Source organism: Osmerus eperlanus, chromosome 5 (assembly GCF_963692335.1).
Source record: "Osmerus eperlanus chromosome 5, fOsmEpe2.1, whole genome shotgun sequence".
Classification (NCBI taxonomy): Eukaryota; Metazoa; Chordata; class Actinopteri; order Osmeriformes; family Osmeridae; genus Osmerus; species Osmerus eperlanus.
This window is the reverse complement of record NC_085022.1, coordinates 11856134-11883265: the sequence shown is the minus strand read 5'-3', so window position 1 is coordinate 11883265 and position 27132 is coordinate 11856134. Positions and strand designations below refer to the sequence as shown.

The 27132-nt window shown below is 41.4% G+C and overlaps 1 protein-coding gene across 5 annotated transcripts; it reads right to left on the bottom strand.

The window, feature by feature from the left end:
- Positions 1–542: 542 nt before the first annotated feature.
- On the bottom strand, positions 543–27132 carry chd2 (chromodomain helicase DNA binding protein 2). 5 transcript variants are annotated; one of them, XM_062461648.1, is made up of 39 exons: positions 19835–19996; positions 19470–19524; positions 19047–19155; positions 15932–16166; positions 15616–15702; positions 13561–13622; positions 12843–12956; positions 12036–12212; positions 11670–11809; positions 11264–11489; positions 11072–11172; positions 10851–10892; positions 10554–10735; positions 10287–10411; positions 9956–10172; positions 9770–9859; positions 9442–9632; positions 9146–9334; positions 8834–8996; positions 8463–8615; positions 7886–7957; positions 7605–7754; positions 7350–7498; positions 7164–7260; positions 6957–7049; positions 6674–6847; positions 5937–6148; positions 5696–5835; positions 5453–5591; positions 5207–5357; positions 4983–5105; positions 4734–4856; positions 4459–4599; positions 4085–4198; positions 3700–3878; positions 3501–3600; positions 3178–3379; positions 2827–3076; positions 543–2511 (listed from the first exon to the last, which is right to left on the bottom strand). In XM_062461648.1, exons 3-39 carry the CDS (start codon positions 19106–19108, stop codon positions 2220–2222), a joined length of 5457 nt encoding a protein of 1818 aa, XP_062317632.1. In that variant the 5' UTR covers positions 19109–19155; positions 19470–19524; positions 19835–19996; the 3' UTR covers positions 543–2219. The 5 variants fall into 5 exon arrangements, 4 of the variants coding, with proteins under 4 accessions (XP_062317632.1, XP_062317631.1, XP_062317633.1 ...); XM_062461647.1 differs by having other exon boundaries at positions 19470–19996; XM_062461649.1 differs by lacking the exon at positions 19470–19524.

The following is a 27132-nucleotide window of genomic DNA, read 5'->3' as shown; positions in this document are numbered from 1 at the left end:
TTCAAATAAAAATTATTTCACTATTAGCTTTGACTGCCACCTGGTGTACCATTGAGTACATGCTTAAAATGAACTATTAATACCAAGACCACACTGTCAAAACATACGTTTGTTGCATGAAGAATGGAGACCTTGCGAAACAGCTGGATTTGCAAGACAACAACCATGTAAGACTCCATCTTTCCTGTTATTTGTTTGTGCCCAAACCAATCAGCATCCTATGAGCAACTATTGACAGCTGTGAGTGTGGTCCAAGTTAGCCTGTGATGGACAGATGGTTCATCCAATCACCTGCCAAGTATTCTTTTTTCTAAGTGCCTGTCCTTTTCCTAAATGTTTTCAAACATTACTTCCCAGATGATTGTGTAACAAGCTAGTCACGTTATGAAGCGTGTACTCCATTAAAAAAAGATATAAGATTTTACCTGTTATTTTCAATAACCTGTCTACACTAACACATTTGATCTAAAATGGTTGTGTTCGATTCAATGTACTCTTCTGGATAAAGAAACAAATTATCAAAGCAATAAGCTTTGGACAAGTTTCATAATGTAGGAAAGTTTATTACATTTATGCCTTATAAACATATTTACAGTCACATGAGTGGCTATGTCACAAATATAAATAATTCAGGCATGTTTTCAAGAACATACAATCTAGGAGCTGTAGAACAACATGGAAAAGGGTGGTGTTGGCTTGTTACTGTAACAGAGTTCTCCATTTCTCAAGAAAGGCCATTATACACAGATTCCTGTGTAATCATGTTTGCCATTCCCCCAAAATTCTCAAAGGGATGCAGCAAAAGCCCATGACAAACTCAATCATTTTGTTCCCAACACCAGCACCCAATCCAAAAAGCATCACTCAACTGTTGAAAAAAAAATCTCAATAGAAGGGAGTGCGGAATACTGCAATCATTTATGTGTGTATGTGACGACAGTGATGTCCAAAAACCCATTTACAGAAGCAATATATACACGGAAATAAGGCACAGATGGAGAAGCACACAGAAAAACAAAGAAGATCACGGACTGGAGCTAGGGCCAGTCTTTGGTTTGGCACTGGAACGAAAAGACCATTGATAGCCAATTACCAGGCATGCGCGTCCACTCCATTCTTCCTCGAACAATCTACTGATTTCTAATATTACTATCCCTGTTCATCAAAATGTATTCAACCCAAAAAGAATGTGTGAATGAGACTATCAGACATTTTAAATACTTTATAGGTGGAGCCAACCAGTAGTGCAGTGCTGAGAATAACATGAAGCTGAAGTACCATTCATACAGACATACAGATTCAAGAAAGGTGACAGAAATGGCTTTCCTCTCACACCTACAAAATAAAGCTTGAATGGACATTGTTGACAAAATTATAGTGTTATAGACCTTTGCACATGAAATTCAATATCCCCAATACTGGTGATTTTCCCATTAGGTTCGTAACCTATCAGCAAATACTTTGGTCACTGTTGACTAAGTGTTAAGATTGCAATGATGTATACATTGAGAAATACAAAATGTCCTAAAACAATTTGAATAGTACTTGACGACTAAATAGCCGTGATTACCTATTATTCCTTGATGATTTTTAAAAGAGGATGCAACACCATTTCGATACCATGGAAAAGTATATATTGAAATATGATAGTTCTAAACAACCTGGACAAGATGAAGATGAATTAACAGGTGATGGTGTGATTCACATAATCCAATTCAGAATATCTTCCAATCACACCTGTTTAAAAGTCATATAGTTAAACAAAAAGGCGTTGTTCCTTTGAGAATAATCCCATCTATACCATTCAAAAGGCCAAATACTTGAGGCACTTTTTAAGAGTTTCAAGATCAGTCATCATTCATTTTTCAGGCATCAAAACATTTTCATAATTAACAGTCCATGGGACCAATCCTTAAGCATTACCCGGACCATCCAATACAGAACAAAAACAACCAAACAATGTCATAAAGCGTATCTTTCACATATTCGTTTCCTCACTTGTGGGGGCACAAGCATAGTATATCATCACAATCACACATTGGGGAAGGAGGGGGGGGGTTTGCTGGTTTTCAGAGTTGGTGTCATCTCCCTTCCGAACAGTGAGGGCACAATCGATCCCGTCAGGCCTGTCCATCAGCAGCATGCGTTTTCGCCCCCTTCTTCGTTCTTTCCCGATACGAGCCCCTCAAGTCCAGCCCCTCCGTTTGCGGCAAGGGGCTTCACAACTTCCTGTTGTTCCAGGTCCCATCTGGCCCGTCCCCCTTCTGCTCCGCAGGCCGCTCGAGTGGCGAGTGGGAGTCCTGGGGGGACTTGTGGGCCTGTGGGGAGCGTGGGTCCAACAACGGAGGGGGTTTGTCTGGGTGTAAGGGCCGGTAGTGCTCGGTCCCCGCTGGGGCCTGGCCGGGCCTGTGCTCGGGCATCCTCCTGAATTCCTGGGCATGACCTCCTCCGCTCCCCTGGTGGTAGTTAGGACGGAACTCGTCCGAGCGTCTCCTTTTGGGGTCCGGGTGCCTGTAATGACAATCGAGATGAAAAACCTACCTTTACAGATCCAACTTTTTATTTAATTTACAATATATTTATATTATTTTAGACAGAGATAGTGGCTTTGGAGAGGACAGGAAATGTGGGAAGAGAGAGAGGGGATGACATGCAATAAAGGGCCTGGGCTGGAGTCTAACCCAGGCCACCGCGGCCTCAACCTACACAATGTGTGTTGGTGTCAAAAACGACTTTTAACAAACGTACCAGCTTTCGATTCACACAAATTCCATCCAGCGAAATTAACATGGATGTGATTCTAAGCGAAAACGGTGAGTAACTCGCCTGTCGTAATAGGTGCGATGACCTCTGTGATCTCGGTCATTGTCATACTGGTCGTACGGCCTCTTCCGGGGGGAGCTGCTGCTACGGTAACCGCCAGAGCTGCGATAGGAGTCTCCATGGGGACGACGGTCGCCATAGTGATGGTCCTTGTATCGTGGCTGGTCATACGGGTGATGCCGATCCCCTTGCCAGGACTGGTTGCTGTTTCCAGGATAACTGTATTTACGTTCTCTCTGCCAGTCTCCTCTATCTGTAACGAATGGACCAAAGCATGCATGTTTTTAGAATGAAAACAGCGCAGCTTCATGAGACATTTGACAAAAAAAATTAAAAAGGTTGTCTTTATCTCACCGTCATTTCCAAAGTGTCTCTTGCTGGCCTGGCTGTATGGTTCTCTGTGATGTCCGTGCGGGCCTGGCCCAGAAGAGTGAGCCATGCTTGGGTGAGACTTGGAGGACGGCTGGGTGCCCGTAGATTCTCGACTGGAGCCAGAGGTCTCGGACCTGATGGGCTTCTTCCTACCCGAGGGGTCATCCTTCTTCCTCTGGTCCTTCTAGAAAGGTCCCAGGGCATGTGAAGATCAGTCAGTACGACTCTCATGTTTAAGTCTTAAACATCTAACTGCTTTATTATTGAGGTAATATGAATACTAGCAGGGACAAACAGCTACTCACGTCTTCCTCGTGTGAACGCTTCTTCAAAGCCATTTTGTAAAGTTTGTGAAGTTTCCTCGCACCAAACTCCGTGAACTTGGACACAAAGATCCAGAGGTTCCTGGAGAGGACACAAGAACACACGGTGGGGTTTCAAAACAGACATCGACCTCCCCTGAAAAATGACTAGTGCGTGTAGCTAGTTTCGTCCACGGCTTACCGACGCCAGGTTTTGACGTCCTCCGGGTCGCTGTAGGACTTGAGGCACTCGGTGATGCGGTCTCCTATCTTCAGCAGGCACGTTCCTGTGTGCTGGAGCTGCTCCTGGACAGACAGGCCCTCGTCAGGCTTATCAAGCTGCTTTAGGGCCTTCTTCACTGGCCTCATGCGCTCCTTACACTGGGGAAAAACAGTTTAACATGAAAATCTGTTCAACATCCTCCATTACCACATACATGAGTGAGGATGTCTGGGGTGACTCAAATGATGTTTTGTAGATAATATTATGGTAGCTGTTATTATGTTATTATTATATAATTTGTCTTGGACTTGTGGTTTCCATAGTGGATGTGTTTGAGCAGCAGAAGAGAGTGTAAATAACTGACTATGCTGAAGGTCTCCTGGTCCAGCTCCTCGTCCTCCTCTCCGATAGGAATGGGGTCGTTCCCAGCAGTGATGTGCACTGGCCCCTGGGGTTTCTTCCCTTTGGCTCCTTTAGCCTGAGAGGGAAAAAACACCAAAAAAACAACCTCAGAACACTGCATGCAAACACCTCGAATACAATGACGCCCTGTTCAAACCCTTGTGATCCAGAAAAAATCTACGATTATCTTTACATTCATCTGCCAACAATGTCCAAAGACAAACACCAGAAACCAAAAACTGTTCCTCACAATTGCTCCGAAACAGGAAAGGTTAGTAAGTGTGAAATGGTATACGTGCACGACAACGATATGTGGCGCTCGCAACAGAAAAATACCTTATCTTTTTTGCCCTTGGGACGCTTTTTGTCTTTGTCCCCTTCTTTCTCTTTTTTAGAAGTTCCCTGTTTTTCTTTGTTCTCTTTGTTATCCTTCTTCTTCTGTCTCTTCTTTGATGGAGATTTCTCTGCTCCGTCATCCTTTTAGACAAGGAAATTAACAAATAAATAAGCTGGAACCAGTCGCCGACCTTTAAATACAATTGGAATCGTGTTGCTGACGGGCTCTACACCAGTGTACTAGTATGGAATTGCACCATCCCAAACAGACTGACCTTCACCTCCCCTTCCTCTGAGGGGTTGTCTGACAGACAGGGGGAAGATATGTCATTGCCCTGCTCATCTTTAGGAGCCTTGTTCTCCTTCTTCACTCTGGGCTTTCTTTTCTTCGCTTTGGTCTAGTTGTGTGTGTGTGGGGGGGGGGGGAGAGAGAGATTAAACAGGTAAGTTAGCTTCCTTGCAAGCTGTGATTCTCTCATCCTCCATACTCCGGGTTCACGACAAGAGGTCGTGTTTCTACTCACCTCCTCTCCTGATTTAGACTGATCCTTAGTGTCCGCCTCCTTCTTCAGCAGCTTGAGGAGGTAGTCTGCCCTGGCCTGGAGCTGCTTCCCCTGGGGCTTCTTGTTCGGGTCATCAGGGAGGATCTAGGAAAACAACCCAGATGTTAAACAAACACCCACTTCAACTCTCACGTTCACATATCCAGTGATGCCGTGAAAATTAACCTGTCTGTTCGTGCGTGTACCTTGTCGGCAAGTTTTATGTCAGGGTCGGTCTTGATCAGGTCCCAGTTGCCGTAGCCGTGTTCGTAGATGCCCAGCAGGAGCTGCGTGTCGTCTTGTACCTCCCAGTCCACGTCGAAATGAGCCACTTTCACTCTGCAGGTTAACTGGAACCTGTGTCGAAGAAGATGGTCAAACTTATTTTCTGCTGACATTTATGTGATTTATGTGTTGCCCTATGTTATAATCCACGCTGGTGGCCGGCTTACTTGCTCCTCTCGGCGGGATTGGCCGGTATAGCTTTGTGCAGTGGCTCAAACTCCTCCTCGTGCTGGATGATAGACTTGGCGTTGACCTGCACTCCCGAGATCTTGATGTTGATCCCTCGGCGCTTCCCAGGGCCTTTGGCTGAAGGAGCAGACACAGACGTTTCAATAAAAATAAACAAAAACGACGGGCGCACAAACCCGAAGAGGTCAACGTTTGCACCAAGGAAAGAAGCGGACACGCACCTTCGCTGGGGTTCTCTTTGAGGTGCTCCTCGTGTTCTTGCACTGCAGCCACACAGCTGCTGTGGATAAGCTCACCCAGTCTCTTCAGGTCCGCTATGGACTTGTCCACAAGCTCAGAGTCCCTGGCAACGCCCTCTAGTCTGTGAACGAAAGGCACTGTTACGGTATAAACAATGGACCAACAGGGCTAGCTTGCTGACCCGACTTAACAGTGTATCGGTGGTAGCAGAGCGGCGCAGACCTTTCTAGAGGAGATCCGAACTTCTTGTACGCCTTGATGAAGCGTCGGATCTCGGCGTCTGTGAAACCTTCCACGTTGTTCTTGCGGGCTCTGGGCCGGCCCCTCTTCTTGGGCTTCTTGTCGTCCTCGCTGTCGTCAGTCTCGCTCTCGGAGCCCGACGAGCGGTGTTTCAGCTTGGAGCCCACGTCGCTGTCGCTGTCGTTGGCCTGCGCCTGGGAACAAGCACACGAACGCGGTCATCAGACTACGTCTTTACTTTGAACGGAGACCCATTCCGGCCATACAGGAACACGCGAAATCTTCTGAGTTATTATGCAGGTATGAATATTCGTTCATGCGCCACAAGGGATTCGGCGGAGTCCCAGAAGCTAATGATTCGTTAAGGAGACCTCTTGGGCGGTACATTAGGCACACCTACATTACGCGCACAGTAGCACCACAAGGGGGAATTCACCCCGAGGAAGTACTCATTAAAATCCCATCAGACATCATACATGCAGATAGCAGGAGAGGATGAGAGTGCATAGCTCATCACCCCCACCCCCAAGGGAACGTTCCAGAGAGGTACCAGCACTGAAGTGTGCGTAAGAGAGAGAGAAGCAGAGAGAGGAAGAGAGAAACAGAGAGAGCAAGAAAATGAAAATTACAGACAGAAACAGAGAGTGCGAGAAAAAGAAAGAAAGAGTGCGCAAGAGAGAAACAGAGAGAGAGGAGGAACCTGCACGAACGTCCCTCACCCTCTTGTTGGAGCTCCTGCTGCGGGGCAGCATGTAGATGTCCTCCATCTCCCTCTGCTTCTCCTCCTCCTCCAGCCGACGCCTCTGGTCCTCGGGGATGATGTCGTCCCAGTCCTTCACGGCCCTCCCCTCTATCTCGGGGGCGCTCTCCTCCATGTTGGAGAAGTTGGCCACCTGTAGGGAGGAGAAGAGGGCAGTGTAGTCAAGTGCAGGGTCGTGGAGCTACAGGTGTTTTCAAACCGAAGGCCTCACTGGAGATTGTACGAGCAAGCTGGTAGCGTACCTTGAACTGAGAGAGGAGCTCATCTGTGGCACTCGATCCCTGGTCACTTTCTCTTGTTTCAGCCAATCGCAAGATCTCATCAATATCCATCTCCTGGGAGGGCAAAAACGTTGTGGTCAAATAATTTGCTTCTGGAAGGATATCGTTTTCAAGCATCTTGGGTGACCCTTTTGTAAATCTATGCAAAACCCTACTTTCTGGGTATACCTGTGGTTCAGACTCCTCTCCTTCTGCCTCTTTAAAAAGATCTCCTGCTCCAAACTTCAGGATGGCAGTCAGTTCCTCTTTGTTGAATGGGTTGGAACTGTAAAGCAGGCATCAACAATAAGTGCCTGATAGACTGTTTACCAAAGGCTCTTTTCAAAAGACAGAGTATTCAGTTGGTTTACTCACTTTGAATTTCCAGAGTTGTTCTCTAGAACGGTTCGACCAGTGGTGTCCATTCTTTGGATGACAAGATGATCCAAAACCATCTTCTTCTTGGCTCGCTCAATAATGTCCTCCTCCACTGTTCCCTTGGTGACCAATCGATAGATGTTCACCTGAGAAGCAAGAGGGACATTTTCAAAATTCTAAACATGGAAAAGAATATCAAGAATCACGTGTCCCACATAGTAATTGCGAATCCAGATTTTAGTCGTGCCCTACCTGTTTTTTCTGGCCAATCCTGTGAGCTCTGGCCTGAGCCTGCAGGTCATTCTGGGGGTTCCAGTCAGAGTCAAAGATCACCACTGTGTCCGCAGATGCCAAGTTAATCCCCAAACCTCCAGCTCTAGTAGAAAGCAGGAAACAGAAGTCCTGGAAAGTAGAGGAGAAAAAAAATCATCACCACCAACCATATTGAATCAACAACTCCCAATAATGCACATTTTCCATGCTCAGAGCTACCGTGTACAACATCACATTCGATGAAATACTGTCTGGCATACCTCAGATCCTTCAGCATTAAAGTGGTCAAGGGCTTGTTTTCGGATTTCTCCCTTTATGGATCCGTCCAAGCGCTGGGGGAGGAGGGGGAGAGGAAGACAAAACGTTACGCCTTGGGAGAGTTTTCCAAATTCCAAGCCTACACTCTTAAGGTTTCTTGTCGCAACACTGCGTTAACATGGTGTTGCGGAATCCATGACCTCGATTACTGTCAAAGAGCATTGCAACGGTTCACCCATGCTTAGACGCAAGTCTGTATACTAGCTGCCCCGTTTCTCTGGGTTCCTTCCAGTTCGCATCAAAAAATAACTCTCGGACAAAAATAACCAGATTTGTTACGAGTCTGCTTGGTTATGTGTGCTGCAACCTGATCCTGTAAGGTGGCACCTAAGCCAAGCTTGCCACAGCCCTGTGAGCACCCTTATTATGAACGCAGTCACTACTCACAGACAGGATATAATAAATGTCATGAGGACCTAAGAACAAGTGAAATATGGGAATGAGGCCATACAGGAGTGTTCAGAATACCGTTTAGACTCCTCTGGGCTGGGGGGGGGGGGGGGGGGGGGACACACTCACCTGGAATGGGTAGCGCTTCTGGGCCAGGTACTCTGCCAGAATATCCAACATGCGCACCATCTGGGAGAAGATGAGGACACGGTTCCCTCGCTCGCGGAGCCTGGTCAACAGCTTGTCCAGCAGCACCAGCTTCCCACTGCCCCTCACCAGGTTCTGCGGCACACATAGTAAGAGAGGTCGAAACAGACAACCAGCCAAACACAGGGAACCAAACACAGGGAACCAGAGTCGATACACAAAAAAAAAAACATCCTCAGGCGGTAGCCTATGCTGTCTGTTTCGCTCAAAGCTCGTCATCCGTTATCGCTCGCCGCTGCCACAAGGCCTAGAGGCGTGCACCTCAAGCCGTTGAGAGAGACAGTCAGTCATACCTGCAGGTGTTCCTTCTGCGTCTCGTTCTCCCCCTCCTCTGGCTGCTTGATCAGGAAACCGTGGTTGCAGCACTTCTTTAGCTCCATGATGATGTTCAGGAACCCGGAGGAGCTGCCTCGAGTGCCTTTGGAAAGCGCTCTGTAGTTCCTGGTGAGGATCCACCTGTCAGACGCAGCGGGAGCGAGACGACAAGGAGGAAGAGAGACGGAGAGGAAGCGTGCTTTAGATAGGACACCAATCGTCAGCAGAGAAAGGCTGTCAGACGGAGAGCGAGATGGAGGGGGTGATCTGGACAGGGTTCGGGCACGTACTTGTAGAACTGTTTCTGCTGGGCTGACATGTCCACGCGGAGGATCTGCTCCACCTTGGCAGGAAGGGACTTCTCCACATCCTTCTTGACGCGCCTCAGGAGGAAGGGCTCGAGGACCTTGTGGAGACTCTGGTAGCCGTTGTCGCTCCCTTTCCCATGCTCATCGTCAAAGTCATCCCAACTTTCAAACCTGCAAACGAGAGCGGGAGAACGCATGCGGTGTCGCTGTGACTTGAGGTGGCAAGCAAACGGAGATTGGGGGGAGTTGTCGGTTGAAGGGAAACGAGAGAGCCCTACTTGTCAGGCATCAGGAAGTGCAGTAGGGACCACAGCTCTTTGAGAGAGTTCTGAAGAGGAGTGCCAGTGATGAGCAGCCTGTGGTTCGACCTGAAGTCCATGAGGGACTTATATAACAGCGAGTCATCGTTCTTCAGTCTATGGGCTTCGTCCACACCCAGAAAGGCCCAGTTGATGTTCCCCAAAACCCCCTGCAAGATAAGTCAGTCAAGTCAGTCAAGTCGTTACAGATAAGACAAACTGAAGAAAGGGCGTAACAACGTAATATTTGAGCAATCACTTACTATAAAGTTATTGAAAAAGAACCCAGAATGTTCTGATGCCTTACCTTGTCTTTCAGTAAAATTTCATACGTGGTCAAAAGTGCATTGAACTTGATTCTTTTTGTCTGGTGGTTTACCCACTCGTAGTCGCGGATCTGGTAAAGACAGAAAAATATTGAAGATGAAAATTTCAGAGCCATCTTGGGAGCTGTCACAAAAACTGCATGTTTGGAACGAGCGATACTGCTTACTGATTTCCTACTCATAACATCCCCCAAGTAGACCACCACGTTCATGTCAGGGGCCCAGGTTTCAAACTCCCTCTGCCAGGAGGTGAGTGTTGACAAGGGCACCACCACCAGGAAAGGCCCATACAGCTGGTGCTGATGGAACAGGTAGGACAGGAAGGAGATGGTCTGGATGGTCTTTCCAAGACCCATCTCATCGGCAAGGATAACACTGTTGCACCTGAGGAACACAATAACATATTGGTCATACTGCATATGTATATGTATGTATATATATTGTTTTGTAATCTATAATACAGCACAGTTAAAGATTAGCTGATTCTCAGGTTGTTACCTGCACCAGGAATGGGCCAGCCAGTTGAGTCCATCTAACTGGTAATCTCTCAACACCAGGTTCTCATTTCCAATGTAAGATGGTTGCTTTTTCAGTGCAACAAATCTAGGCCGTTGTTTCAACACCTGAGATCGACAATAGAGAACAACGTTGCACCACGATTAGGACACAGCACTGCATGTTGCTCTGCATCTTATGAAGGGCATTGGTCAGGTGGCGCTCTGTTTTCAGAGCTCTGTCAGCATTTCCTGCTGACCATGTATTCACCTTGCACTCTTTGGAAGGGATTGTTTTGCTGGAGTCCCTGTTGCTGAAGTTATCTATGCAGTGCTGGAACTTCTTCTGAACCAGAGCTCCATCTTCCCAGCTGCACTCGGCGTAGGGAAGGCCCATCCACTTACACAAGTACTCAGGTTCATCAGACGACGACGCCGTCTTGTGACTGTGCGCTATTCAGGATAGAAAAAGAAAGTGTGGAGAGTGAACATGATTTAATGTGGGGATCATACAGTACACATAGCAGTAGTAAGCGCACTTCCAACTTTATGGATTAGACCAACTTACAGGGAAAATCAATGGACCCTGGCATCTTCCCTGTTTTAGTTGCTGTTCAGAAGAAAAAACAAAATGACAATTTTGCACACAAATATTTTTATAGCAAATAATAAATATCAACTATAGTGATATTTATACACTGTTACAAAATTCTTATTTCCTGTTAAAACTATTTAGACACTTCTGGCAATTGAAAATACGCTTTTACAAACTTTTTACAGTGTTCTTACCAATGATTCGCTCCACAATTTGGAACTGCTTATTCAAGTCTGTGGTCAGTTCCATCTGGCAGTTGTAATATTCAATATCCTCAGGAGATGCTTTTCTAAACCTAAAGAACATAACATGTGTCACTGGGTTTCAAACTGAGTACCAAAAGAATACAACAAAACGACTTATCGGCACCGGTCTCAGTTCCTCACCATGCCTTCAACTCGTCATTCTTCCTCTTGAAGTTCTCCAGTTTTTTGGATCCCTTGACCTTCTGCTGAGTAAGAGAGTCGATGCTCTCCCAGGTGTTGTGAATGTAGGACCAGCCTTTCCATTTGATGAGGTAGTGGGTCTCACCCTCTTCTTTCTCTGGGTCAAAGTCTGCCCCAGGGTCCCCGTTGGCCTCCACAGCATACTGAGTAGTGGAAGCACCAGTGACTAACAGAAAAACAAACAGAAAATGGTCAAAACATATGCAAAAGGGAGGTGAGGGCATTTCTTATACATGCCATAAGCTCTCTGTTTAGTAGACTTGTGATCTTAGTCTCAACAAAATAAATACAACCGCTCTTTATTTCTAGGTGAGTAGTGATAAGATGCCATGTAGAGATTCAGTACCTCCTTTCTTGCCGATCCTGATGTCCATGACCTTTTCTATGGTCTCACTGTCGTCATCTTGCTGCTCCTCAGCTACGTCCCCTACCATCTCTATCAGGTCATCAGAGTCCGTCTCAAAATCATTTTGGTCCTCCTTATAACTGCAACACAAAACCATGCATATGACAAGGGACAATTCGCGAGAGATGAGGGCGCCTCAGTACGAAAAGTTTGAAGCAGTTTACAAAAGCAATTTGGTTCCTTGTGAAACCAAAAACCTGTGTTATTATCAATGCAAAATGTGACAGTGAGAAATAAAATTATTTCCCTCAAACAGTTAACTACAATATGGGTCTTTGAAGCACCAGCATGTGTCACACGTCACACCTGACTTTTGCTGCCACTCTGCGACGGGTTTGTCTCTTTGGGGTGTCATCTTCATCGTCGTCGTCGTCATCGTCGTCGTCGTCATCGTCATCTTCCTCAACGGATGACTCCTGTTTCCTGGTTTTCCTTCCTTTTTGAAGCTGCTGCTTCTTCACAGGGGTTGATTTAGTCTGAGGCCTGTAAAATATCAAAACACAAGCCCTTTCTATTAGGCAGGCTTCTTCATTGTGTTTTTAAATCCAATCTTAAAACACACTGATATGCACTAGTGTTTGCCACTACCTCTTGAGTTGTAATGTTACTTATTTTACTGTTATTGACTGTTTGTATTTAGTTTTTACTATGTATTTTATGGTGTCTTCTTTTTGCTTTTGTTCGGCACCTCGGTCAGCCTTGCTGTGTTAAGAGTGTGCTTTATAAATAAAATGTACTTACTTACAAGCCGGCCACCATCAGACACTTTAAAAACAACTGGAAAAGTTTCGTGCAATTGGAAATGTTTCCCATCATTTAACTGAATTTCAGTGCTTTGGTTGTGGTACTGATATTGCTGAGGATCCCCAAAGTAATCTAATACTCACTAAATTCTTCTCACTTTTTACTCAAATGTAAGAAATACTCTACATTTGGCAACGTCTCATTATGGAAACATTTCAGTATGGTTGAGAATCCTAAACAGGTTATTCGCATTCGCTCCCCGAAGCCAAAACACAGTGAAATTAAGACGACTGATCACACAATGAGAATGAAGTGAGTTGAGACAGACTAGACGAGCCATCTGATGGCCAGCCTTCGCTATACTCTTACCTTCTAGCAGGAAGACGTCTGGATCTAACTTTTTTTTCTTCTTGCTCACTGTCTGCACTGCTGGCATCCTCATCCTCCTCTTCATCATTTGAGTCATCATCTTTCCAGGTATTTCTTAACACAGAAATACCAACAGTTCACCCTCAAGGCCAATCATTGGACTAAAGTATAAAATTGGAGTCCATCTATTATGCCGTATTTGATAACAGGCTCACAAATCACACTACCAAGTGTCACCACTAAAGTTGTCCGAGCTGCCTCAGTCTAGCTGGCTGAAACTCCCACAAATTTCAATTTGGAGTACAGACACCCAAATTTGAATGAACACAATGATAGGGAGTGCATACAAACACAGCACTACACAGAACAATTAATTGTGGAACATGAGTGAACGATGGGATCTGAATGGTCAAGACTGTATTACGGAAAAGCACTCAGATCCAGAGGGCACTATAATATTTTGTGAGCAAGGAACTGTGTTCAAAGTCATACAACTAAAATATCATATAAAACCTCTAATTTCAAATATATGCTGTTTTGTTTGAAGGAGTGCCAATACAGCAGCAAAGATGTTGCCAGACAAGAAGTCCACAGCAATGTCAAATTTTATCAAGATGGATTTAAGTGCTTGTAATACTCCCAAAGGAACGACAAAAATGAAACTGAATAACCATGCAGAAGATGTTGTCTTTCACATTGCTGCAGTCTCAATACTTACTCTTTCTTCTTCGACCGTGGTCCTTTTCGTTTGGGACTTCCACCTTCAGAATCACTGCTGCCCTAAAATGTGTATATATTTGATTAAATCTCAACTAAATGGTTATTGGAAAATAGTTTCTCTATATTGTAGGGAAATATACACCGATCAGCCATAACATTATAAGCACTGACAGGTGAAGTGAATACCCCATATTGTCTTGCTATCATGGCACCTGTCAGTGGGTGGGATATAATAGGCATGAAAGTTAACATTTTGTACTCAAAGTTAATGGGCAAGGGAAAATGGGCAAGCGCAAGGATTTGAGCAACTTTGACAAGGGCCAAATTGTGACGGCAAGACTAGGTCAGAGAAGCTCCAAAACTGCAGCTTTTGTGGGGTGTTCCCCGTCTGCAGTGGTCGATACCTATCAAAAGCAATCCAAGGAAGGAAAAGTGGTGAACTAGCAACAGGGTCATGGGCAAGACACACTGATGTGCGTGGGAAGCAAAGGCTGGCCCATGTGGTACGATCCAACAAACAAGCTATTGTAGCTCAAAATAGTTTTAAAAAGTGAAGACTGGTTATGATAGAAAGGTGTCAGAACACAGTGCATCACAGTTTGTTGCATATGGGGTGTCCATGCTGACCCGTCCACTGCCGAAAGCGCCTACAATGGGCATGTGAGCATCGGAACTGTACCACAGAGCAATGGAAGGAGGTGGCCTCGTCTGATGAATCAAATTCTTTCCCCTTTTACATCACGCAATGGGCCGGATGCATGTGCGTCGCTTACCTGGGGAACACATGGCACCAGGATGCACTATGGGAAGAAGGCAAGCTGGTGGAGGTAGTGTGAAGCTTTGGGCTATGTTCTGCTGGGAAACCCTGGGTCCTGCCATTCATGTGGATGTTACTTTTAAGCACGTACCACCTACCTAAGCATTGTTGCAGACCATGTAGACCCTTTCATGGAAACGGTATTCCCTGATGGCAGTATCATCTTTCAGCAGGATAATGTGCCCAGCCACAAAGCAAATATGGTTCAGGAATGGATTGAGAAACGAGTTAAAGGTGTTGACTTGGCCTCCAAATTCCCCAGATCACAATCCAATCGAGCGTCTGTGGGATGTGCTGGACAAAGAAGTCCGATCCATGGAGGCCCCACCTCGCAACTTACAGGATTTAACCCTTGTGTTGCCTTCGGGTCACATGACCCAAAGGTTCATAACGAGCCATCGTTGTGTTTACCCAATTTTACCCAATACAAAAACAAATGAAAATAATTTAATTTTAACCTTTGCTATGTGGGGGGTCTAAGACAGCCCAACGGTTAAAAGAAAATGCTTCACTTTGTTTTTGTATGCGGTAAAGTTGTCGCAATACGACGGTGGGTCACAATGACTGATGGGTCAGAATGACCCGAAGATAACACAAGGGTTAAAGGATCTGCTGCTAATATCTAGGTGCCAGATACCGTAGCACACTTTCAGAGGTCTAGTGGAGTCCATGCCTCAACAGGTCAAGGCTATTTTGGTGGCAAAAGGGGGACCTACACAATATTAGGCAGGTGGTCATAATGTTATGGCTGATCGGTGTACTATGACACTATTTCCTGCACATTTCCATTTTCTCCATGTCTCTTTGGTTTACAAATGTTTTGCATCTTCTTTAACAAGAGGGTCAGGGTTAAGCAGGTAACACCCATGCATTGACTTATCCTGACATAGTAAAAGGGGATTTAAGATTCTGGAATGTATGGTGCCAAATGGTTATGAAAAACTGATTGTTACAATCGTTGCTTACACATCAAAACCACTAGATGGTGCCACTCTATAATTGATCAATGTTTGAAACTGCAGTCTTTGCTGCACCACCAGATTCTCTTATTATGTCAGTCCAGGAACGATTATTATATATTACTGTGGCTCCAATTTTGGTACATTGTGTAGCTTGTGTTGTGAGTATGCCGATATGTAATCTTGGGAATTCTGACATGGTAAATTTGGATATCAACTCTATGATCGGTGTTAAGGTCTGTGGATTTCCATAGAAGTCCCATCATGGACCTCTTACCCCAGCTCCGATATTGAGACGGGCAGGTTCTTGTCTGCTGCGACTTGAGCGCCTGACTCCGTAGACATCGGGATGTTCTTCCCACATCTGTAATAAGAACGTAACGTCACCAAACGGAACCACACTTCATAACTACTAATATTCTATGTACACAGAAATTATGTAAAACTATCACAACACTGTTACATAACTGGCCATGTGATTTAGACTATAAGTGCCTAGATGGCCTGCAACCTATGGAAATATGATTAATTCCAGGAAAGCAGTGGCCCATATCTTAATTAACTGGATGATAAGCCAGAAGTGACTTCTTCACCTTCTTTACATCTGCTAGACTGTCCTTCTTTCTAACTGGCTTGTCCTTCACATCAGTGGAATGTTGCTGGGACTTGGACCCTGTAGATTCACTTTCGGACTCAGAGTGGCTCTCAGATTCTGAGGAGCTGTTGGAAGCAGAGTGGTGCGACGTTCTCCTCACGCTGCCATGCTCACTCTCCGAGTGACTGCCTGATTCCGACCCTGAATGGTTGGATTCTTCTGAAGCCGAGTTGCTACAGTATCAAAAAAAGGGCAGTAATTCAGATTTTCCCCTTTGATAGAGCTGGATAATGTTGATTATGCATTTCCAATAAAAACAATAAAGAACAAAGCAAGGATCTTAATTTTATATTCTGGAACATTCAATGGACAATTAAGGGAACAATTAATGTATTCCTAAAGTGTACAGATTTGTGATATTTGCTGTAAATTTGACAGCAAGATTGAATTATTCTTATGTTAATGACAACTCTTTATGACAGCCCCACACATATTGAGGGGCTACAGACAGGAAAAACATTATTATGAGGGGTAAAGAATCAACCAAAGAGAATCAACAGACTGAACAACAAAAACATGAAGGATTGTGTCATTGTAGTTTAGGAATAATTCGCCCCATTGAATGTGAGAAAATAATTGGCAGTCGAGTAGTTGACTGATACGATCTGGCTGTGAACAAATACAGTACCCATAACAGACACTGGAGGGTGCACACCACCTGGCGTTTCAAAATAGATCCCACAAGGGACTGCCATATTGGTTAAAATTGACACACACTACTTCCTATAGCATCTCATTAGCTATTTAAGCAATTTCAATGCATCTGTCATGATAGGTGTATCTTTTAATTACGTTGTTTACACTCTCTAGCATAAATAAGACGAGTGAATCTTTTAAAGGAGACTACGGATAATTTGAAATTAAACAACAATAGTTGTACATGATACAAGCCTAAATATTATTTAACAGTGATATCAGCACCAGTTTGAAACCAAAATAAATACATGTGTTTGCCATCTAGGTTATACAGCCAGACTGTGCCTGTCGGAGATTGAGAATTCAGCTCCTGCTGACCAAGCACGAAACCATCTCCTTGATGAGTGAGGTCACAAATGGGAGGGACAAAAACCTAAACTCAATTACTATAGGCTTGTGGGTTGCTAGGTGGAACGTTAGCCTATCCCAGCTCAAAGTACAAGCTTCCGACCTTTGAACCAACTTCCTGTAGTTCTGAGCACTTTCTAGCAGAAGTCATACTAGCTATGCAGCACAATGCAAGGGCCATTTTGTGTTTTTGTAAGTGACTTTCAGTACAATCTGTAAAATAGTAGCCTACATTGTTGAACCACTGCCTCTCATACTATTCAACTACTATGTGACTCTAAAGTGATCACAATCAAAAGACAAACAGTGATAGAGGACCTAATTTAGTGGTGCAGGACTTTCAGAATTGTGATAGGTTACTAAAATGGCTGCCATCTGCCCAGTCAAAGCACCCAGTCACAGCACCAATTCAGCACAAATGACCTTTCAACATGCACTACATATGGAAATCAAGACTGAGGGCAGAGTGAAAATGTGACAATGCTGGTATGGGTTTTGTGGCTTGTAACTCTGTAATCAGCTGCCGTGAACAGTTAGGAACAAAATTGTAGACTTGAATGCCTAAATTGTCATTTTACACATTAACCATTTGCACTTACCATTTTTCAATTTACAGTCTGTTGATAATTGTCTGACTGTGCTGAAGAACAATGGCTCTTGGGTCACAATGTATTGTACTTTCTCTTAATGTGGCACCCAAATAATCTGATCACATGAGTATGAGGTCATAATAATTATTTAATCTTTATTGATAAAAAATACATTTGTTATTTCTGTTTTCACATTGAAAAAGTAGTTAATATTCTAAGTTTTAAGTAAAAACTTATATATATATATATGCCAGCCACTGCCAGGCACTTGTAGGAATGCTATGAAAACTGATAAAATATTGCCCCATCACAATTCACACTATGTGAGATAGTGGGGAAAGGAGAATCAAAAGATTGTGAGACAATGTTTTAAAACTCCATAGTAACAATTGCTGACTTAACCCCAAACAAAGTATATTTAACTGAAAGGAGTAGGCAAGACATGTTTTATAAGTAGCCTAATGAGGCAAATATGCTGTCTATATCAACATACACAATGTTACTGTTAAACGTTGACAGTTTGCCACTTTCCCTCTTGGCAAGTAAATCCCAATGTAATTTTGGGGTTTTTAATGAATTATGTCATTTCAGTCTCAAAGCAAAAAAGTCAATGTAATGGTAGTAAATATATATAGCCTAGTTATAATTAAACCTACAGGTTTTGAACAGATTAAAAGTCTCAAAACACATTGTGAAATACTTCACCCCCTATCCTAATCAAAGAAAATTCTACCTAGGTAACAAATCAGGAAATTTGACTTACATAGTTAATATGAATAAGGATTGGAGGTTATGTCACCAAAATGCATCTGTAAACCTTTCTTCACTCTAAATTGAGGTATAAATGCCTTTTCCTAACTGTCATTAGAATTGAATAATGTTTTACAAATGAAAATCTTTATCTTAACAGTTAAATAAGGATGAATTATGAAGCATGTTTAAAGCCCATGTATCAATTGGAAATGCCCTCATAACACATTGATAATCAATAGTATTTTTTTTGTATGACACCACATGTTTCTGATGATGAATGAAAATGAAAGTGGTATATCAAATGTTCCACAATAAAGTCAACATACTATGGTAAAATGGTGCAATGCAGCTGACTAATAAGACAAGGTCATATAGTACATTGTAGCAAAAAAACAAAACAATTGTAATTGTGCATTTGAACAAGGCAGGCCATGAAGATCAACTTTTGTCATAACGATTGACAATGTGCATTACATGGGCCTGAGAGATCAGTGTTAACTGTCAGAAATGCAGGGAAAATAAGGGTGTGGCTATTAAACACAACCAAGGTCATTGATATGAAACTGGTAAAAATAATGTCATGTGTGTGTCCACAGGTGATCAACCAAGCTTGAAAATGTAAACAATCAAAACAATGTCAAAAAGGTTAAATATATATAATCATACCTTGATGCATTGCTTTTAGTCGAACCTTCATCCTCTTGCTTTTTATTCTTGTTCTTCATCATTATTTATCTTGAAACTTTGAATAGGTGACCTTATGTCCTGGTATTTACTGTAAAAAGTTAGAACAGGGATGAAGTCCCAAAAGCTTGTTTCTTTTCAGAGTGTAGTAAAAGCATTGACGTTGCGACATAGGGATTGGTAGATGCATTGTCTCCAAAGTATACTTTTCAAATAAAAATAATGATAAACAAATGGCATGTCATGATTTGATTCGGTTAAAATCCAGTGATCCAGTGTTTCAATGATACCCACGTAACAAGCCACATGCATTAATTCTAACTGCGTCATCAGACAAAGAACTATGAAAACGTGATATAAAATTATAAATCACTCGAAAGGAGCAGTAGTAAAATGTAAACATACCTATTCCATGTACAGTAAGGTATGATGCGATATTAGATTCACCTCCGCTATATTACTTATGTAATAATTGTGAAAACATATCAAAATAAGGTTGAGCAAAAACGAAAAACTACTTTAAACAAATAGGAAAAAATATGTATTTGTTTTTTAAAAAGACAGTTAATTCTACTACAGTGCGAGAGAGACGGTCAGGCTTGGGCTCCTCACGGAGCACACTATAAATGGAGGCGCGCCATGGCTGCCAACCCAGGGTAGAGAAAACAACGACTCGAGCATACGCTGAGCAAAGACGTCCTTACACGACACAATAAAGCAATAAATGGCGTAGAAATATGCTCTAACTGATTATAACATGAATCGTTAACCTTTTTCGAATATTAATGTCGAAATAGCCCCCCTCCTGAGGGATTTCAGTAAAGAGAAAAAGCTTGACAAAAGCCCAATGAACAGCTCCACTTCCCAAGGCTCATCCGCCATCTAGAGCTCCTTCCTAGCTCTGAAAAGCTTTGCCTTTGATTGACGTTATTTCCATTTACCCCACACTCAGGTGATGCTGTATAGTCCCTCCCCCATATATTTTGTATTAAAAAGGCTCTCTTAAATCATGATGAATTAAAATGTATTTGTTTACTTTTTAGCTAATGAACATGACTGTACATGAAGTTATATCCACTCATGTTAAAAAGTCTTAGAATTGTATAATTGTACACATTACTTTAGATCTAGACATCATTTCCTGTTCAGACAGGAACTAGTTCTATAGAAGCCATTTTGAAGTGCCTTTGGCCCACTACAGACACAGCAATAAAAATATTGTGTCATCATTAAATACCCATTACAAAATATAGTAGAAAAAAAGTTGATTAATTAACATCTGCAACTGAACCAGTGCTTAACTTCCACACAGATGTTTTTATTTATTTTTATTTTTAAGTTATCCAGTTAAAAGCATTATTATGTATAGGAAGCTTTCGGATATCGGCACTTTGGGCACCCGACCGTAAGGGTACGCCAACGGAAATACACATCTTGGAGGTCCTACAATGGAGGTTACTGCTAAACAACACCAATCACAAGTAGTTGATCCTTAAACTGAGAAACATATCCAACAAAACCTCTTTTAGCTAGCTTACTGGCTACCATCCCATTTTAGGCATCAAAGAATCATTGTTTTAGGGAAGCACCTAAACTCATGGTATCAGCACCAAAAGTTTTCTGATGTGGTTTGATTAGCCCTCTAGGGGGTGGCAGAAAAAGTCCTCACATAAGATAGGAAGGTTACATGAAATACATTCTTAAATAGAAAAATTTAATTAAGTGTAAAAAATCCTTCGTCAAGACAAAATTGCTGGATAAACTTCATGAGTAAAAAAAGTTTTTTGTTTAACGCCGATAAAATGTCGAGTTCCTGCATACGAAAATATGAACAAAATCAGAAAAGTTAAATGTATGCGCATTTTATTCAACATTCTAATTGAAAATGTACAGAGAATTGAAATTGTATTTACAATTTTGATGCATTCAAGAAACGAGGAACATAGGTGTCAAAAATATTTTTCTAATGACCACAAGAGTCCAACAAAGGGGTAAGTTTCCCCCAAGTGAAAAGCCACTGATCCTGATATAAAAAAAGCTTTAAAAAAAAGGGAACTCCGTATTCCCAAAATACGGTAAAACTGAAAATCTTAGCCGCCATCTTGATCTCAACGTGTGTAGCCTCTGCGTCCATTGTGTCCATTTCAATGGTGTCTTAATGGAATCAAAAACAAAGGAAATTCAGTTGAATACCTAAGTTATATTCAGTTAATACAGTCTTTGAAATTCCATAAATTCAAAATTGCATGCATACAATTTAATATCTAAATAACTATGCTTATATACTGAGTAGCATAATGACAAGTTAGTCAATAAATACAATTTCCGATGGCTTTAACATCATAATACATAATAAACCATTAAAAACATTTACATTGTCTGCTAAATGACTAAATGTAAAACATTTCTTCTGTTGACCGTGCATGCTTAAGCACTGAATGCGTTCAGCATTGTTTATTCAAATAATTCACCATTAGATCAACTGGGCAACATTTAAACTTTTAAAGTATATTTGAAATATAGATATGTTTTATGAAACACAATGAATCACTAAGTCTTTAAATGGCAGATGGTATGAATTTATAGTATTAAGTATTTGTCCAACTTTATTTTCAAGCTACTCAATAATACCTTAACTGCCCACAAGGGGGCTCACTGAAACCAAGGTTTATGCTAGCAAGAGCCAAACCAAGGGTAACAAAAACATACCCCTTCGTGCATTTCTTAAGTAACGCAGCTTGATTTTTGCTGATAGAGGCACAAATATTTATAACACCATTTATAACACCAAAACTATCTTTATAAAGCATGATGGAAAACTGCATGAACTTGTATCGGCAAATACAGCAAACAAGGTTCCCATAGAGAAAGTATACAGACTAAACTATAACATGCAATAATACTTGGCCATCCTTTCACTTTCTCAGAAAAAACAGGAATTGACCAAGAAAAGTCAACTAATTACAAATTGTTTACATTTCTGTTGAAAATGGATATGATACCCTTGATTGAATTCAACTGGAGTCCGTAGAACATCCAATCCTTGCAGAGTTTCTTTGAGCCAAAGAAAGATGATTTGAATTTGTTTTTGTGACCCTCAACTTTTACCAAGTGGTTAAGTAAAGGTTAGGTAAAATCTAAAAATAATTGGCTCCAGTAGAAGCAGGAGCAGATTGGTTTTCAAATGGACCGTTGGTAAGGTATGGGAAGGTATTTAATTACCTTCTCAAGACACTCATATCAAGAAAACACTGCACATTACAGGTCCTGCTTAGGCTTTAATATGTTCAGTATTTGAGGTAGGCCAAATGCACATGTTGGTTGATTTCTATGATACTCCACACGTCAGTTTGTCACTACCACCCTGTCCTAGAATGCTTGGTAATAAGCATTACTATCTAACAAACACTGTCAAAAATACCAACTAATGCAACAACATTTTATGAAATATTCTATAATCTAAGCAGATAATAATTACTGAGACTTACAGAGACGTCTTCTAGTTTCAATCGAGATGACAACAAGAAGTAAGTCCTCATGATTCTGTGTGGGATAAGATGAAAATTATTAAAAAGGGAAAAGGTTTGAGTGTTTCTGAAGCACTTTGTAGATTTTTTTTATATCAAATTAAGAAATTACCTTTTTGGATACATATGTTTAAGATATGGAAACAAAACATGTTACCATTCTGGACATCTGTTGTGTAATATCAGATTAACCTTTAGATGCGTGATATCTAAATATATTTCTAAATAAATTTCCAACGGCCCCCACAGCGCAAGTTATTTTTCTGAAAAGGCAACTAGATAGTTTTAGTTAGCTTCTGGGCTAAGTTAACTAGCATAATACTCGTAGCAATGCTACTACATGTGTGATGTTACTCCTTAACGGGTTAATAAGGTGAGGTAGCATCACCAGACAAATTCACTAATGTGAATGAGTGTGGAAGCCCTCAGTTCATTTTTTCGCTTTCCATGGGGCATTACCAATGGGCGCAGAGCAAAATGCCTCAGTTGCAGTTGGATATATAACCAATTAGGGCAACAAAATGTTAGCTTGGTTGTTTGGGAATGCAGCGCTACTCTGTACAGTCATCTTATTGAACCCACCCCTTATCAGATAAACAGTTGTGATTGTCCCAACCAGATTCTGGTTGAAGGGGAAATCTGTTTGAATGGAGGGTGGCCAGACTAATCTGCCAGAGTAAATAAAACATGACCCAGGGCTTGAAAATGCTCTTGAACTGGTCGCATATGCTCCCAAAATTGTATCTGTGCAACAAAAAAAATATATCTTTTAGCATTTGTTCAAGTGCAAATAATCATTATGGTGCGACCTGTTTTAATTTGTTTACCAAACGCTCGCTAATTAGCCTACTGCACAGTATGTGACTGCTCTGAGCTAGCTACAGTGACTAACGTTCTATCCAACATTACATAACTTGTTGAACTTTACGTTAACTTTAATGCAGATTTTAGATGGGTACAAATTTGCCATCAATCACTCCTTGTCACCACGCTCCGTTGTCACGTGACTGGGAGCCAATTCACGCTCAAAATTTGAAGAGCGGAAAAGACTATATGAAAATCTTCAGTGGGGGCTCCTTACTTGTTGGCAGCACCAGTGCTACCAAGTAAAAACATTTTAATAAGCCCTGTGACCTGGCAGATTTGTCTGATCCCAAGGATAAATGGGAGGCACTAACATTGCGACATCAGAAAGACATTTTATCTCCTGTAGAAAAGTCTTACATTGGCAAAATTAGCTACCTTTTAGGGGTGTTAAGGGTACTGTAAATGGTTTGGATTGTACCAACATTTTAAGGACTTGTGTACAATGCAGTGACTATTAGCATTCAATATAGGAGTTGCATTTTAAATTAACTTGTTGAATATAATATTCCAGGTCTGTATCTTGTTTTAAAAACAGACAAAGACATTATATATTTCGTTGAAAAGGCAGATTTTATTACAACCCATACACAATTCCAATTCACTTCATAAGTATTGCACATCGAATGGTTAGGATAAAAACGTAGACCATTTCAAAAAATTTTGGGGAAGTAATTTCAAATCAACTCAAATCAAAATGTAACACGGTGGAAACTGAGAAAATCAACATTAAGGGGGAGGAGACTAATGGGGTGGACACTTTGAGGGGGTGGAGACTAAAGCAAATCCTCTATTGTTTGGATCCTGGCCCTAAAAAGCTAAGCTGACTGACAAGATTTTAGAAAAAGGTTTGATGTATTTCCATAAACTAAAAAGTCCAAAACATCGGACGGCTTTCTAAAAGGCTTGATACCGCCATTCCTTTGTCAGCATTCATGTAGCACTCTGCATGAGAATGCTTATTTAGGGTTACAATAACAGCGACCACGCAATCCACTATTGTAGTTGACTCCATTTTGAGGAACTGAAGAAACCTTCAATACCAGACTACAATATTTGAATTCCAACCTTTGAAATTGATATGTACCAATAACCTCTACCACAGATGTTTTATTTACAGTTAATTTGATTTAAACCATGCACTAAGTGCTTGCAGCAACAATTACGGATTTAGTTAAGTTTAGAAAGTGAAATTAACTACAAAAAATAAAGGAACAGTACCAGGGTCAAACACCAGTTGAAGTAAGATTTTGTTTCAACTAGATCTACAAATCTATAAATAGTATGAATTAATAACTGGGTTCAATACCATTGAACCCATTGTCCAGTGATCGGGATATTTTTCTCTCTCAAATATAGATATGAGGGACGATGTAAATACTTAGTTTAAATTTAGGTTAACGTGAAGATTTATACTTACAAGTCTTGGTCACAGCAAGTCTTCAATCTGGCCAACGGTAGAACTGACAAACCTTCAAAAGTTAGGGAGAAAACACACCAAAAAATAAGAGGGGAGAACAGCACAACCTACTGGTGCACCTTGTATAGCGGTAAATACAAACGTAAAATGCAAATTTAGTTATCACAACTTGTTTACACATGGACTTACCATTCCACAGTCTGATCATTCTTATTCTTTTACGTGTTTCTTCAACCAGTAGCGGTTCCTAAAACAAAAATTAATATGGTTATTATGTTGTCTGACTGTAGCAAAATCCTTACCAACCAATGAAAATTACCTTATCAGCCTGAGTTGCAGTCATTTTTAATTATTTAAGTAACCCATTTCAGTATCATGCTACATCATTATTGTTTTTTGAAATTATTTTTAATATAAATTACAGGGTGTACTCTTAAATGTTAATATCAACATTCCTGCATCTAGACTTATCTGAAACAGTTTTAAAACAGTTAACTCCTACACTAAACTACTTTTGAATACATATTTCATGTAGGGATATTTCAATAAGCTGTTGACTGTGACCTTGGCATTAGAAAATCACATGTATTTCTAGATAAATTACTTCACTTTCACAATAACATTTGCTATCTAAGTAAAAATTTTACATGATAGACTCCTAAACTGAAAGAATAAGCCAAATAAATTTAATTATTTAAGTGACTATTTCCATCAGTACCACAAAGAGTTAACAGCCAACACCCTGTTTTACATTCTAAATATATTTATACTCCAGAAATTAATTTTAATCTTGATTATCGATATAATGTGTATAAACTTTACATGGTCCAAATGCTAAATCTACTTATATATTTTTTTATTTATTACCTCGATTAATATATATTTATATCTATATATCATTGTATTAAAATCTCAAAACTGGTTTACCTGCATTTGACCAGGGCATGGCTTTTAAGTTTTTCAACTTCGGTTTACAACTATTTTGGTTTATGTATTAAGCAGATTGATTTAAATAAAAACAATTTAAGATAAGAAAAAAAAATCTGAATTCGTAGTAAACTTAAATTATTCGACATCTTACCACAGCCACATCACATTCTAATCAGTATTACACTTTAGAATGCACGTCTTTCAAGTGATTTCTATATATTTTATACTTCAGACCTCTCAGATCCAGACAAGGGCGTTTGCCCTTTCAAGGACAAAGCAAATTTTAACTGCGTAGGTTCGAAAACTCGTAAGTATTCCCACAAATGTGTGTCCTTTGAATGTAAACATAACTCACTTTAAACACAACGATGTCCTCGAAGCATATTGTGAATTACAAATGCAAGATCATATACCGTGAATATAAAAAATGTTTTATAATTCTTGGCTGAGGAACCATCATGGCCATTTTGACTACAGGGCTGTGAATCGTCGTTCTTTCCACCATATTGGCTTATCCTTTCAACTCGTCTCCAAGCATTTAAAGTAAGTTATCAATTTAATTCTTACCCATTTCCAGGGAAGGTGTTACCCCTTCTCATCGACACGGTCGGGTGCCGTATTTCTGGACATTTCTGGTTGTTTTTGTAGAATCTTCTCCCTGACAGCTGTGTACCCCATCTCGGTCCCCTCTCAGTGCTGTCCTCTTCTGTCTGTCTTTCCCTCTAGCTTTGCGCTGTAATACTCAGCTTTGCCCCCTCCTCTCTCTCTCCCTCTCAACGTATCCGTACTCAGAAACAAATGAAACGCACTTGCACCCTAGGCAACACAGCCATTTGTTTATTCCCTTTAACGCATGGTATTTATTTGATTATTTCCTTTTCACCAAATACAAGCCAAACGTTTACTGCTCATCAATGAACGATGGAAAACAACTAATCTTAACACAATAATGAACTACAGTGTTGCTTTATCAGTCAACAAGTTGACATGACCGACATAATTAAACATCTTTTTACACAAACAATGTTTGTTGTGCCAGGCCTATGCTATTTAATCTAAATAATAGCCCTGATACAAAAGCGTAGGCCGGCAGCTGGAATCGAATTAGTTGCACACGTCCATAATAACACAATATCCTAGTCGCTGACGTGTTCTCCAGACACAGTAACAAGATGAGGACCTCCATTTTGAAAATATAACTGCTACTCCACCCCCATCATAAACCAATGAAATGCAAGCTGGAACCGCTCTTGCCTTACGACAGTGGAAGATTTCTTTAAAAAGACTCCCTGTCTGGCAACAAACCTGTAATGCCGAAATGAAACAT

Excerpts from the sequence above, each read along its gene's own strand:
- chd2 (XM_062461647.1), bottom strand. The coding sequence starts at position 19,108 with ATGATGAAGAACAAGAATAAAAAGCAAGAGGATGAAGGTTCGACTAAA. Across the intron at positions 11,810-12,035 it reads AGAGTGGCAGCAAAAGTCAG|TTATAAGGAGGACCAAAATG; the intron begins GTGTGACGTGTG and ends TTTGTGTTGCAG. Across the intron at positions 5,106-5,206 it reads ACATAAAACTTGCCGACAAG|ATCCTCCCTGATGACCCGAA; the intron begins GTACACGCACGA and ends TTGTTTTCCTAG.